Genomic DNA, 13,636 nt, shown 5'->3' on the forward strand with positions numbered 1-13,636 from the left:
ACTATAATACTACTACTGAAGTGACTTGTCCAAGATCATTGAAACATTTTGAACATTTGAAACATATTGAAACATTTAAACTTAAGTGCCTTAACTCTAACTGTCCAGTAGAATTATTATGAGGATAAAATAATATTTTGAAAGTACTTAGCACAGGGTCTAGGACCTAGTCAATGCTTATTCCCTTCCTTCTCTCTAGCCTCTAAATACAATCAATCTGATGTAACCAACATTTGTAGAACTGAACTGAAGACAGAAAAGATGGGGAGGAACCAGATTGTAGAGGGCCCAGAATATCAAGTAAAAGAATTTGAAATTTACTTGGGGTAATAAGGAACTACCCAGGATCTTTGATCAGGAGTGATAAAATCAGAGCCACATGTAATCAAGATTATTCTGGGGAGATTTCAAGAGAGAATGAGGAAGTATAAAGACCTTTTAGAAGGCTATTTTAATATAGTTCAGGTGCAAGGGTCTTTTCTTTTTAATTTTTCCAACTAATAATAATTTTTTCTTCTTCTTAATCAATTATCTTATTCTTCATATTGAGTCCCTCATCACTCTATCAGAGGGGAGTAGCATGTGTCATTTTCAATTTTCCGGAATTGGTTAATCATTGCCCTGATCAGTGTTCCTAAGTCTTTTAAAATTATTTGTTTTTGTAATACTGTTGTTGAATAAATTATTCTCCTAGTTTTGCTCACTTTACTCTCTATGAAACCATTTTCTTCTATATTTCTGATAGCACGGTAGTATTTCTTTATATTTGCATACCATAATTTGTTCAATCATTCCCCAATGATAAGGAAGTCCTTTTTCATCTAGTTCTTAGGTACTGCAAAAAGAACGGCCAAAAATAATTGAGGACTTTAATTAAGAAAGAGATAGTGGGACCTTGAAAGGAAGGAATAGATCATCAGGGTTTCAGAAGCAGAACCAAGTGATTATGAGAAATATGGGACATAGCAAAGATAACCTCAGAGATTCAAACATGGGAGAGTGGATGAATATGATCATAGACAGAAATAGTGAAATCAAAAGGAGAAACAGGACAAGAATTAGGGAGAAAGGTAATCAGTTTGGGTTTCTATGATGAGTTTGAGATACTGGAGGTAGAGATAACTCATAGGGAGTAGGAGACAAGGGTTTGAAATACAGAGAAAATATAAGAATTGAAGATAAAGTTTTGGGAGTAATCTCCTGGGTAATGGTAGTTGAGCTTGTGGAAGTGAATATGATTGGCTGAGGAAGGATATACAGAGAGGTAAGAAATGGAACAAGGACAGAAATCTGGATAATATTCTCATTAAGGTGTCATAAGGAAATCATGGCACAAAAGAAATATACAGATAAGTCAGAGGAGAATCAGAAAAGTGGGTTGTTTCTGAAACCCAAGGAGGAAAGAATATCAAGTTGAAGGCAGGCTGTGTAAAAAGTTTAAGGGAGGGGCAGCTAGGTGTCACAGTGGATAGAGCACAGGCCCTGGGGTCAGGAGGACCTGAGTTCAAATATGACCTCAGACACTTAATAACTGCCTAGCTGTGTGACCTTGGGCAGGTCACTTAACCCCACTGTCCTAAAGAAAAAAAATCACAGATAAAAAGTTGAAGAGAGTTCAAGGAGATTGAGTTCTGATTTCTTGATTGGGAGGTTGTAGGTGGCTATGGTCTCAATAGAGTGATAGGATAAATGTCTAATTTCAAAGAATCAGAGAGAATTAACATTGTGAAAGATGGAGGATGCTTGTCTAAGAACTTTAGAAGTGGTAGAAAAAAAGATGGGCTAATATCTGGGTGCAATAGAAGGATCAAACAAAAGCTTTATTAGGACTGGGGAGATTTGATTATATTTATTGGCAAATGAGAAGACACTCATGAGTAGAAGGGAATGATTGCTAGATCAAGGTCCAAGAGGAGAAAAGAATTTTTAAAAAGAAGGGAAAAAACTAATCAACACTTATCCCCAAGGTTTAAAATCAATTTTATCTTATTCTCTCCCTTTCCTCCTACTCTGATATCCCGCCAGCTGACAAGTGTTATGGACTTTAACATTTTTATATTCATTCTTCTCTCTTTTCCCATTGTCAATTATTATTATTATTATTCAGGTTTTTATCACTTATTTCCTAGTTAAAAATTACTTCCTATCCGGTCTTTCTTCTTTCCTTCTACCCTTTATAATTGAAGTTATCTAGAGTAAGATAATCTTTTCAATGCACAGGGGTCTCTTGCTTAAAAACCTTCCCTTTGTCTATTGGATAAAATTGCAATTCAAGACTATCCACAATCTGGCTTCAGCCTTTTTTGTTATGCCTTATTTCACCTTATTCTTCATGCAATCTGTGACCTGACTAAATAGAACTACTCAGTGTTCTAAAAATAATTGAGGACATTCTGAGATAGCAAATAAAATTTTTTGGTTTGTTTGCTCTTTTCTCATTTCTATCTTTAAGAAATTTTCTCCTCTTTCCTGGGGATGCAGCAGAAAGAATAATGGACTTGGATTAGAAATCTGGCTCTAGCACTTACTTGCTGTGAAACCTTTGATAAGCCACTTACCATTAAGGGGTCTTCTGACTCTAGGTCTATCAATGATCCTATGATGACATTTTCTTCATGAAATCTTTACTTGAGTTTCCAACTGAAAAGGTTCCATTGGTTTATACAGCTTTGGCTTCTTTCAAGCCTCAGCTAAAATTTCATCTTTGGCAAGAAGTTTTTCCCAAAGATTTATGTGAACTGATGCTGAGAGAAGTGAGAAGAACCAGGAGGACACTGAATAGCAGTAGCAACATTGTGTGATGATCATATGACAGACTTAGTTCTTCTCAGCAGTTATTGAACTTCTGATCAAAGACAATTCTAAAAGATTTGTGATAGAAAATGTCATCCACATCCAGAGAAAGAACTATGGAGTCTGAATGCAGAGCAAAACATAATTTTCCCCTTTTTTATTTGTTGGGGTTTTTTTGCAAGGCAATGGGATCAAGTGACTTGCCCAAGGTCATATAACTAGGTAATTATTAAGTGTGAGGCTGGATTTGAACTCAGGTCCTCCTGACTCTTGGACTGGTGCTCTATCCATTGCAACTAGCTGCCCCATTTTCACTTTCAAAAATTTGTTTGTCTTTTTCTTTTTTGTTCTGATTCTTCTTTCACAACATGACTAATATGGAAATATGTTTAATATGGTTGTAAATTTATAACATTTACTCACTATTAGGGAGAGGGGGAGGAGAGAGAAAAATGTGGAACTCAAAACCTTATAAAAATGAATATTGAAAACTGTTTTTACATGTAATTGGAAAAAAATTAAAAAAAGACTTTCCCAGTCTCCCTTAATGGCAATGCCTTCCTTCTAAAATTTATCTCCAGTTTAACCTGCATTGCTTATTATATTTGTTTGTATTGTTTCCCCTCATTAGATGGAGAGCTCTTTTGAGAGAAGCGATTTGCCTTCATATCTCTCCAGTATTGAGCACAATGTCTAACATATAGTAAGTATTTCATAATTACTTTTCGACTCTTGGTCTCAAATATTCCTAGAGTATACTGTCTGGATTTCTACTTTACCCCTCTTAGTTGCTAACTTGTATCATACTGGGTATATAATATCCTTCCAGAAGGCTCCCTAGAGGCTAGGGAATTTGTCATTTTTCATCTTGGTATATATACCAAGCTGTCATTTAGTAAATTGGAGAAAAAGTAATTTAGATTAAATACCATGTTCAGTCACTCTGGAACTAGAAGGGAGAAATCATTTGTAGATTGGGTATGACAGAAGGTTGGGGCTAGAGGAAGCACAAAGCATTCTAGGCTGGTCAGTTAATCAAAACCCATTTAGTAAGATCTGTAGATGCAAATATAACAAAGAAAGGCAGTCACTGACCTCAAGGAACTTAAAATTTAATAGAAAGGCAGTACACAAAAGGATGATGAAAAGGGGTGGAGGAAAAAAGTGGGAAGGGAGAGCAAAAGAAGTCCAAAGGAGTGCAGTCAGGTAAGGAAATGCAGGGTTGACTGGCCTGGGGGGCCTTCTTAAAAGCTGGTTCTGGAAGGAGCTCTCAAATGGGGGTGCCCCAGGGCACCCCCATTATACATGAAAAAGGAATATCAAGGCTGATGAGATCTTGCAAGAAGAGGGTTTCTGGGCATGATGAAGTTCATAGTTTTACAGCCAAAGTGGGAAATGAACTAGGAAAGCATTTAGGTTGCAAAGTAAGTGGTACTTTAGGAGGTAAATCAAGCCAGAATAGGAGAGAACACCAGGATCAAGGAATTCCAAAATAATAACTAGCATTTGTATGTTCTTTTAGTTTTAAAAAGCACTTTACAAAGAGTAGATGAAGACCTGCCCTAGGCTAGTCACAATATCAGAACAGGGAAGGGTAGGGGGGTGTATATATGAGAAATGTTTCACTTGGGAACAGACTGGAGAGAGAGAGGGGAACAGAAGGAGAGAGGGGGAGGGGGAGAGGGAGAGGAAGAGACAGAGACACTATTCTCTACTCTCTTATTCAAACCTCATGATAATCTTAGAAGAGAGATATTACTTCTATTATTCAGTTGTTACAATTGATTCTGACTTTTCCTGACCCCATTTGGGGTTTTCTTGGTTAAGAAACTGGACTGGTTTATCATTTCCTTCTATAACTCATTTTACAGATGAAGAAATATACAAACAGATTTAAATGATTTACTCAGATTCATAGAGCTAGTAATTGTCCGAGGTTGGATTCGAACTCAGGTCTTCCTGACTCCAGGCTGGCTGCTTTATCCACTCTGCCCATAGATTCTATTATTACCTCCATATTATAGAATAGGAATCTGAATTGACCATTGTAAGGGCAAAAAGCAGATTTTGCTGTAGAATGGGAGATGAGGTTATAGTTGGAGAGAATGATTGTAAAGCTCTGAACTTTGGGAGTGGTGCATCTCTAGGAGATGATGAAATGTAAAATTCAATCATGGGAGGCTTATGATGGAAATGAAGGATGGTTGAGGAGGCAAACAAGCACCATGGTATTAAGGAGGGCAGGAATTAGTAGATGGGTCACTTAGAGCTTACTTCTCAATTTATCCAAAGCTGTCTCTCCCAAGATGAGATTGGATGTGCCTCAAGAGCAAAAAGAGAAAGGAAGCTTTCTTCCCTTCTTCCCCCTATACCCTTCTTTAAGGAAGGTGGTAAGGGGAGAGAATAATTGGTGGATATGAACTCAGGTTTATGCCATTCTAATCCTTTGAATAAATGTCTCTATGTGCAACTGAGCATGTTTTTTTTTTAAACAAACTGTGAAAGGACAAAAATTTATAACCATGAACATGAAGGCAGCATAGTCTCGGAGTTTGAAAGACTGGGGTTTATGTTCTGCCTTTGACACATATTGACTGTGTAGCTCAGGGCAGGTTATTCAACCTCTTAGGGCTCCAGGCAAGCAAGACTAAGTTTCAAAACAGGTGTTGACCAGCACTGATACAGATAATTGCTCACCAGAAATTCCCTTTATAGACATGAAGCTATGATCAGAAGAGCAAAATTTCAAAGTTCTAAATCTTAAAAGTGACTCTCAAGGATGGGAATTGAAAAAAAAAAGCTATATTTATTTATTACAAAATAGTTAACAAAGACTGGAAGATGTTTTACTCATTCTGTAAAGATTATGTTCAATAATAATATAACCCTAGAAACCATTGGAAATTGTAGCCATATCTTTCTTCTAAATAGATATACTCTTGCATTAAGTGTAGGAAAAACTGCTTTCTGCCTCATTTAAATCACAGTTGTGGTTTAAAAAAAATCAAAAAAGAAGGATTTTCAATAGAGAATACATAATATGAAGAATTTGATTCAGTGCTTCAAGGAGCAATGAAAATTTAATGGTTAAAAAAAAATCAAAGGAATCACATCATATGACACTTTTAAAATGCCAAGTATTGAAAGGAAACATAATGCTATCCAGTGTTTACATAGAAAGAAAATACCTGAGAATTATTCCAGAAATGATTTTTAAGAGTGGCATTTGTAAAGATTTAGTGAACTCAAAAGAAATGTAGCTCATATAAAATCACTAGTCTTTCATCTATTAAAGCTAGTCTCCAGTTCCTGTTACTTGTTAAGTAGTTTAAGACTTCCAAATGAGGTCCCATTTCAAGAAAAAAATGTACTTTCCTGTAAGCTCCTTTGATTTTTATTTCATGACACACCTTTTCAAAACAATAGGCTAGGTAGGTATGAAAACCTAACCAAACAATATGTATATTCTCAATGGCTTCAAATTTTATGTCCTTCCAGCAGTTATTTTTAACCCAATAACTGAGACTATTATAAACTTATAAGTGGTAATATGAATAACTGTGAAGATTAACATATAAAAAATGAATACTAGAAGAAAATTAAAGACATTCACATTTATTTTCATTAATTTATGCTGGGTAATACAATATTTCAAATTATTAAGTTAGTTTGTAGTTTATGTTTTGAATTCAAAAGTGCAAATGAGTGAAAGGAACTTCTAAGTGATATAATTAACTGTGCCATAACTAACTGCCATAACTTCTGGTATTAATGTTGAAAAGCATCAAATGAGGAACATTTTTCAAATATTCGTTAAAATAATACACAATAATATAAAATATCATTTAAGAATATTGCAAGTTATGGGGCACCTAGGTGGCACAATGGATAAAGCACTGGTCCTGGAGTCAGGAGAACCTGAGTTCATATCTGACCTCAGACACTTAATAATTACCTAGCTGTGTGACCTTGGGCAAGTTACTTAACCCCATTGCCTTGCAAAGACAAAAACAAAAACAACAATAAAAAAAATATTGTAAGTTAATATTAAATGTTACTAAAATATTATATATTAGACATTATAAAATTATAAAAAGCCATTATAAAATATTATACATTGGCCATTAACTCTCACATATCAATATTAAACTTGACTATTTAAAAAAATTCCTTATTGAATACTGATTTAATGAATAGCCCACTAAACTTGGAAGTAGAAGACATAGGTTCTACTGTCATATAACCTTGTGGGTTATTTGATAGCTCTGTAGCTGTTTTTCCACTTGTAAAATAGATAATATTTGTCCCCTATAAACTTCACAAAGTTATAGAAATGAATGCAGTATTATCTATAAGGTATTATCACGATGGAACTGGGTGGCAGGATACCTGGGTTCCAGTGACATTGTTCCAAACAATATCCCTTCCATTTCTAAATCATGAAAAGTCTATTCAACCTTCTGCACCACAGTTTCCTTAGGTGGCAAAGAAGGGAGTTGAATAGCTGAAATAGAAATTTTATTTTTAAAAGTTTTAAAAGTTGTTTTTGTAAAAGGAAATAAGGTCTTTCTGATTGATACTGAATTAATTAGTTAAGTTCCCAAATGTTACAATTCAAATAACTTTTGTAATAAAAATTAAACAAGGATGTTTCTCCTTAAAAACCCCTTCAACTATACATAAATTTGATTCTAAAAGACTATATTGGTTTTAGATAATGATTAAAGTATTTGGGCACCTATTCTATGAAACCTTGAGAATTAGGTGGGCCTGGTGTGAATTTACAGAATGTGGAAAAAAGTTACAAAGGATGGGTGATCTTGGATGGGATATATTACTGGAGGAATAGCCACATCAAGGAAATCATAGATCTATTAAAGCAAAATGATTATTTTCATCTTAGTGTTTCTAACAGAAGGCTGCTGCTGTAGGCTCTTTCTTAATTCACAGACAGAAACCTACCTACCTTTTGTTCTGATTTATTTAGGGCCAATAGAGATATGGAAGCAAGGTTATTGATAAAGTAAGATCTCTGGAAGCGTCCTTTCCCTTTACAATCACCATCCAGCCCTCCTTGAATGAGGTCATCTGGAACTGTTATCTTCTTTTATCTTATGGTCCAAGTCCTTTGAGTAAACATGATGAAAGCACATATTTTTAGGAAAAACTGACAAGCTTTAAAAAGAGAAGAATGTCAAATTTTTTTTAGCTAGAGTAATAAGCACTGCTAGTAATAGAAAAAGGAAGGTAGAGGCAATTTGAAACTTCAAATAAATAACTTGCACCTGTGCATTGCAGTACTCAAGGTATTCAATGATTAATGGAAATTGGGTACTGGTTTTCATTTGCAAATCACAGGAGAAAAATCATACTAAGAAAATAATATGCCTCTTTACTCATTTGAGTGATTAGAAACCAAAGCAAAAAAGAACCTCAACTTTAAAAAAAAGACATATATATATATATATATATATATATATATATATATAGAGAGAGAGAGAGAGAGAGAGAGAGAGAGAAAGAGAGAGAGAGAGATGCAAAAAAAATGCAGCGATAAAATTTTAAGGGATGAATATGATCCTAAATTTTGTCTTCATAAATTATCAAAATGCAGTTACTAGTTTATTGCACTTTTACATTAATTAGGAGTAAGAAATTGAAAAACAATTTGCAGGTAAAGGATTGCTTCTTTAAAGTTTTTTTTTATAACATATAGTTTTTCCTCTTCAATGTTGCCATATGAACATAAAAACATCTGCACTTTTGCAGCAAAAGTTTGGCAAAGAAAAGAGGATTCCTTTGCTTTTGGTCACATTCCATAGACTAAGGATGGGATAGTAAAGAAAACAGCAGCTAGATGATGTCACACCCATGAATTCTCAAAGACTTCCTCAACACCTAACTTCCAGGAAGGTTATATAGCTCAGTTTAATCATATGCGTCTTCACCCTCAAGCTTTATTTCCTATTAAGTGTCACTAAGGCATGCATATTCATCAGAAAACCAAGTAATACAAGTGTGTGAAGGCAAATTAGAGATTTTAACTCATTAAACTCCCCCAAACATTTGACCTGGCAAAAAAACTGCATTTATTTCTAACATTACACTTTTAACATTTTGGTTGTTTCTTCATTTTTTTTTGCAAGACAATGGGGTTAACTAACTTGCCCAAGGTTACACAGCTAGGTAATTAAGTGTAGGAGGTTGAATGTGAACTCAGATCCTCCTGACTCCAGGGCTGGTGATCCACTTTGCCACCTAACTGCCCCCATTTCCCTTTGTTTTTAAAGTATTATGACACAAATTCCCCTGAAAGTGAGCATGCAGCACAGTGTAGTGATTTAGCGCTAGGCCTTTAAGACTATTTTCAAATCTTTCACTAAAACTTATTAGCTATGGCCCTAGCTGGGCCGGCTAGGTGGCACAGTGAATAGAGTAAGGTCAGGAAGACTCATCTTCCTGAGTTCAAATCTAATCTCAGGCAGTTACTAGCAGTGTAACCCTGGGCAAGTCATTTCATCCTTTTTGCCTCAATTTCATCTTCTGTAAAATGAGTTGGAGAAGAAAATGGCAAACCACCCCAATATCTTTGCCTAGAAAACCCCCAATGGGGTTATAAGTCAAACACGACCAAAGCAGCTCAACAAAATAAGCGTTGTGAAGTAACTTTGTTTCCTCATCAGTATAAAAAAAGGGAATTGGATAGATGGCCTTTATGTTCTCTTTTAAACTTAAACCTAACCTAAATTTCTGAGAATATCATTTTAAATATTTGCACAGTCACATAAAAAATAAAATAGAAAAAATATTTAAAGATATTGATAGCTCGACAAAGAAAGAAGGGGCATTTTAATCTTCCTCTTTCTTAAGAGCATTTGTTTCTTTAAAGTTACAGAAATTTGAGAATTTTAAAACATAAAGAAATTAAAACCCATTTCTGCAAATCACATATGCTTCCCTAGATCTGGCTTTTGTAAATGCACCTGGATATGTAATATTTTGCATTATAAAGATATAGTAGCTTGGCAGGTAAATGCAAAGGACACAGAAAACACTTAAAAGAATTATAATAAGCACTTCTACAGATGTCTTGCCATACAAATTTTCATTTCAATGGGATTTAACTTCTGATTTGTTTATAGGGAATACAGGGGATGAATAATGGAGGTTTTCAAGTCTTCTAATCCGTACATGCAAAGAAATGAGGGGGAGTCATAGTTTAATGAAACCATCCATTGCACAGATTACATCATTTTGATTTTTTTTACATGATTAATTTAGATCCACCCCTCCAAAAGTGAAATAAAAATGTAGATTGAAAATATAGAGAAAAAATGACTAAAATTCACCATCATTAAATATTTCTTGAGCTTAAGATATGTATGCAAGGTCCTAAAGAGAGAGATACAGCAATATAAAAGTACTGCAATGCATTTTGTGCTTGGGTTAGGAGACAGAAAGATTGCAGTCTCACATACTAGTCCACTAAACTTAACCTCAGCCTCAGTTTCCTCAACTGTAAAATGGGGATAACAGCAGGATGGTTATAAGGATTCAATGAGCTAATAGTTCTAAAATGCTTCATATAGAACTGGAACATAGTAAACATTAAACAACTGCTTATTCCTTTCCTTATCTTTCTGTACCCTCAGGGGGGTTTACAACCTCTAAAAAAATTTTTGTATACATTTTGTAGTTTTTAAGTGTTCAAATCAGAATTTGAACTCATATCTTCCTGATTTCAGGCCCAGTGGCATCTACTATGATACTTCTATGAATTTTTTTTTTTGCTTTTTTTTATCACTTGGATTTCCCTGTGAATGAGTTTAAAAAAATCCACCCATTTAAAGTGCTTACTAAGAACAAGGCCCAGGGTTTACAATGTATTCCTTACCTTCCCCAGAGATATTTCTTATAACGAAGAATTTTTTTAAAAAAGGGAAAAAACTAACCACAACACCTAGAAAAAACATCAATGTGTAGATTCATAGTCATAATCCTCTTCCTCCTCAACTTGTGCATGGAAGAAAACTTTTACTTCTTGACAATTAGCTATCAACCAGGCTGAATGGTAACTATTCCCTGCCTCCAGAGAGATAAGTTTCTATTTCATCAAGTCATAATCACAGACTGAAAACTGGAAGGAACTTTAGAGGTCACCTAGTCCAACCTTTCAATTTACATATGAGAAATTTATGCCCAAAGTAGTTAAGTGACCTGCCTAGGATGATACTAATAAATGTTATTAGTAGTATTTAACCCAAGATCTTTCTGATGCCATGTCCAGCACCCTATATACTATAACAAATGTATATGGCACAGTCACACCCTAGTTCACATGAATCTACGGCATCACTGATATATTGTCCTAACACAAAATATTTTTCAATTTTAGCATAAAATATTAATGTACAAGTCACTAAAAATTTTAAACCTGCCAACTTCAAAAGGAAACATATGTATGAGGGACGGAATTTGGTTAAGGGTAAAGAGCCCCAAAGTATGACCTAGTCAAATCCATCAGCCATAGGTATTTGTTGACAACATATATATTAGCATTATAAACACATGAATATGTATATATATGTACATATATATATATAGTATTTTCTAAAACAAGCTCTTTCATTTGATATGAACAATAGCTCAGTTAGGGACAGTTCTTTTCACAATGTGTGCTAAAGGAATGTTAAAAATGAAATAATTTAAAATGAATTGTAGGTACATTTTGTGCACTCAATATGTGCTAAAGGTATGTTAAAAATGAAACAATTTAAAATGGAATGTAGGTACATTTTGTGCATGCATTTGAAAAATCAGCTTAGTCTTTGGAATTCACAGAGTTAAATTATGGAAGCATTTTTAGTTTCTCACATTACCCAAGGGAATATTGAGAATACAGTTAGGCAACACAAACTAAGTCTTAGGGTAAAAAAAAGTTACATGGGCCTCAAAAAAAACCCTATGGAGTTTAGGAAGTCATATATCTGAGTTCAATAGCTATTAAAAAGTTGATATATTTATACTCTGATCTAAAACAAAAGTTGATTTGCAAGTCATAAATAAGTGTCTATGTTATTTCAGAAGGAATTCATTTACAAATACTTAAACTTAAAAGTATCTAATTACTGAAGAGATTACTAAACATAAGTCTCTATTACTGGAAAAAATGCTCATGCAAAGGTAAAATACATTATTGAATATGAAAAAATTCCCTAAGAAACATAAATGTTAATCATGAGTAAAAATGGAACATACACTTTATTAAAACCTTGAGATTTTGTTGACTCAAAATGTTTCACAATCATAATCGGCATATATCAAAGACCAGTCCAACATGAGAGAGGTATAAAAAGAAAAGGGTGTTTCAAGATTCACAGAAAAGTAGACTTAACTGCCACTTTAGTAAAATCCAACAAGATGAGTGTATTACAATAAAGCCTTTTCAGCTGCAGGAACTACAAATGAGCTATTGCTCACCGGGCAATTCTTAATTAAATGGGGAGTTTCTCTTTCACATTCTTGAGAGTATTATTTTCTTAAGACTAGACACTGGATGCCTTTTTCAAGGTTTCTGAAAAACATGTAATAGTAATACTACTGCTACCTTTATGTGTTTTAACTATAATTTTGAGTAAAATAGAAATTTTTCAAAATTCATCATCATTATCATTATTATTTTTAAAAAGACTGACTTTAGGTTCCCTAAAATCCAAAGAGTCCTTATAAATGTTTAAGTAGAAAAAAAAAATCTTGTTGGAAAGCACCATCATAGCCTTGATCTATATTTGCCTTTTGGGACGACGTCTGGCTATTTACCTCAATCCAAGTCAATCTGACTATTCCGACTAAATGGCAGGGAGCTTGATTCTCTTGGATCGCATCCCTTAAAAAGTAAATGTGGGAGAAATTTCTGCCACTAAAACCCAGCCGTGTGGATGGATAAAAGACGAGTTTTTCTAGCAGAGCTCCTGGAGATAGGTAAAGGCTGTTTCCTTCACCGCCCAACAACTTCCCCCGCCCCATTCCTTCCCTTTCAATTCCTATTACCCCCAGCCCAGGACAAACAACTCTGGGTTGGGAGGAACTGTTTCCGTTCTTCCTCCACAAACCAGGGGCACAAAAGGTGGTCTTGCATCACTCTACACATCCCAGAAGATCCCCCCGCTTTCCTCCTTCCCCGGCCCCCCCCCCCAGCCTCCCCCCGACCCTCCTAACAAACTCTTTAGGCATCCCACGAGTGTCCTAGGACACGGAACCTGCAGTCCTTCGGTCCTCTTGAAGGGCCCCCCACACTGTTAGCCCCTTCCCCGCACCCTGCGCGCCCCCCGGCTCTTACTCGGTAGGTGTTTTCCGTGAGCTTGTTCACCTCCTCGGGACCCCGAGACATGGTGCCGGCGCCTCCGCTGTGGAGCCGGGAGACTCAGTGCCTGCCTCTAGGGCGGGGAGGGAGAAGGACGGGGTGCCGCCTCCCCGGGAGCTCGAACTGAGGCCGCAGGCCCTGGGGGGCGCTCCGGTCTCCGCGGACGGCGTGCCCCGGGGAGGCGAGGCGCGGGCTGGGCAGAGCGTGGGGTGCAGGCGAGGGCACGGGGCAGAAGCGAGGCAAGTCCGCCGCGGGGCGCCCCGGAGCCTCCTCCCTCCCACCCTCCCTCCCGAGCCCCCAGAGAAACTGTCAAAACTTGGGGAGCCGCTGCGGCCGCCGGCCCCGGAGGAGAGGAGGAGCAGCAGGAGCAGGGGGAGGGAGGAGCGGCCTGACGCGGCGGCCGGGCCGGGGCGGGGCCCTGCCAGGCCCTACCTGCGCGGGGGCCGGGGCGGAGCCCAGCCGGCGGGGCGCCCCAGGCCC

General features: G+C 36.5%; 1 protein-coding gene across 2 annotated transcripts in view; it reads right to left on the minus strand.

Annotated features, from left to right (window-relative positions):
* Window positions 1-13,333, minus strand: part of BAIAP2L1 (BAR/IMD domain containing adaptor protein 2 like 1) — a 131,724-nt gene extending 118,391 nt beyond the window's left edge. The window contains exon 1 of one of the 2 annotated variants that reach the window (XM_074207113.1): window positions 13,133-13,332. In XM_074207113.1, the coding sequence (XP_074063214.1) occupies window positions 13,133-13,183 (51 nt within the window). In that variant the 5' untranslated portion in view covers window positions 13,184-13,332. Of the gene's footprint in view, window positions 1-13,132 lie in introns of both variants that reach the window. The other variant, XM_074207114.1, reaches the window with a different exon arrangement.
* Between the last annotated feature and the right edge of the window lie 303 nt (window positions 13,334-13,636).

Source organism: Macrotis lagotis, chromosome X (genome assembly GCF_037893015.1).
Source record: "Macrotis lagotis isolate mMagLag1 chromosome X, bilby.v1.9.chrom.fasta, whole genome shotgun sequence".
In the NCBI taxonomy this organism is placed as follows: Eukaryota; Metazoa; Chordata; class Mammalia; order Peramelemorphia; family Peramelidae; genus Macrotis; species Macrotis lagotis.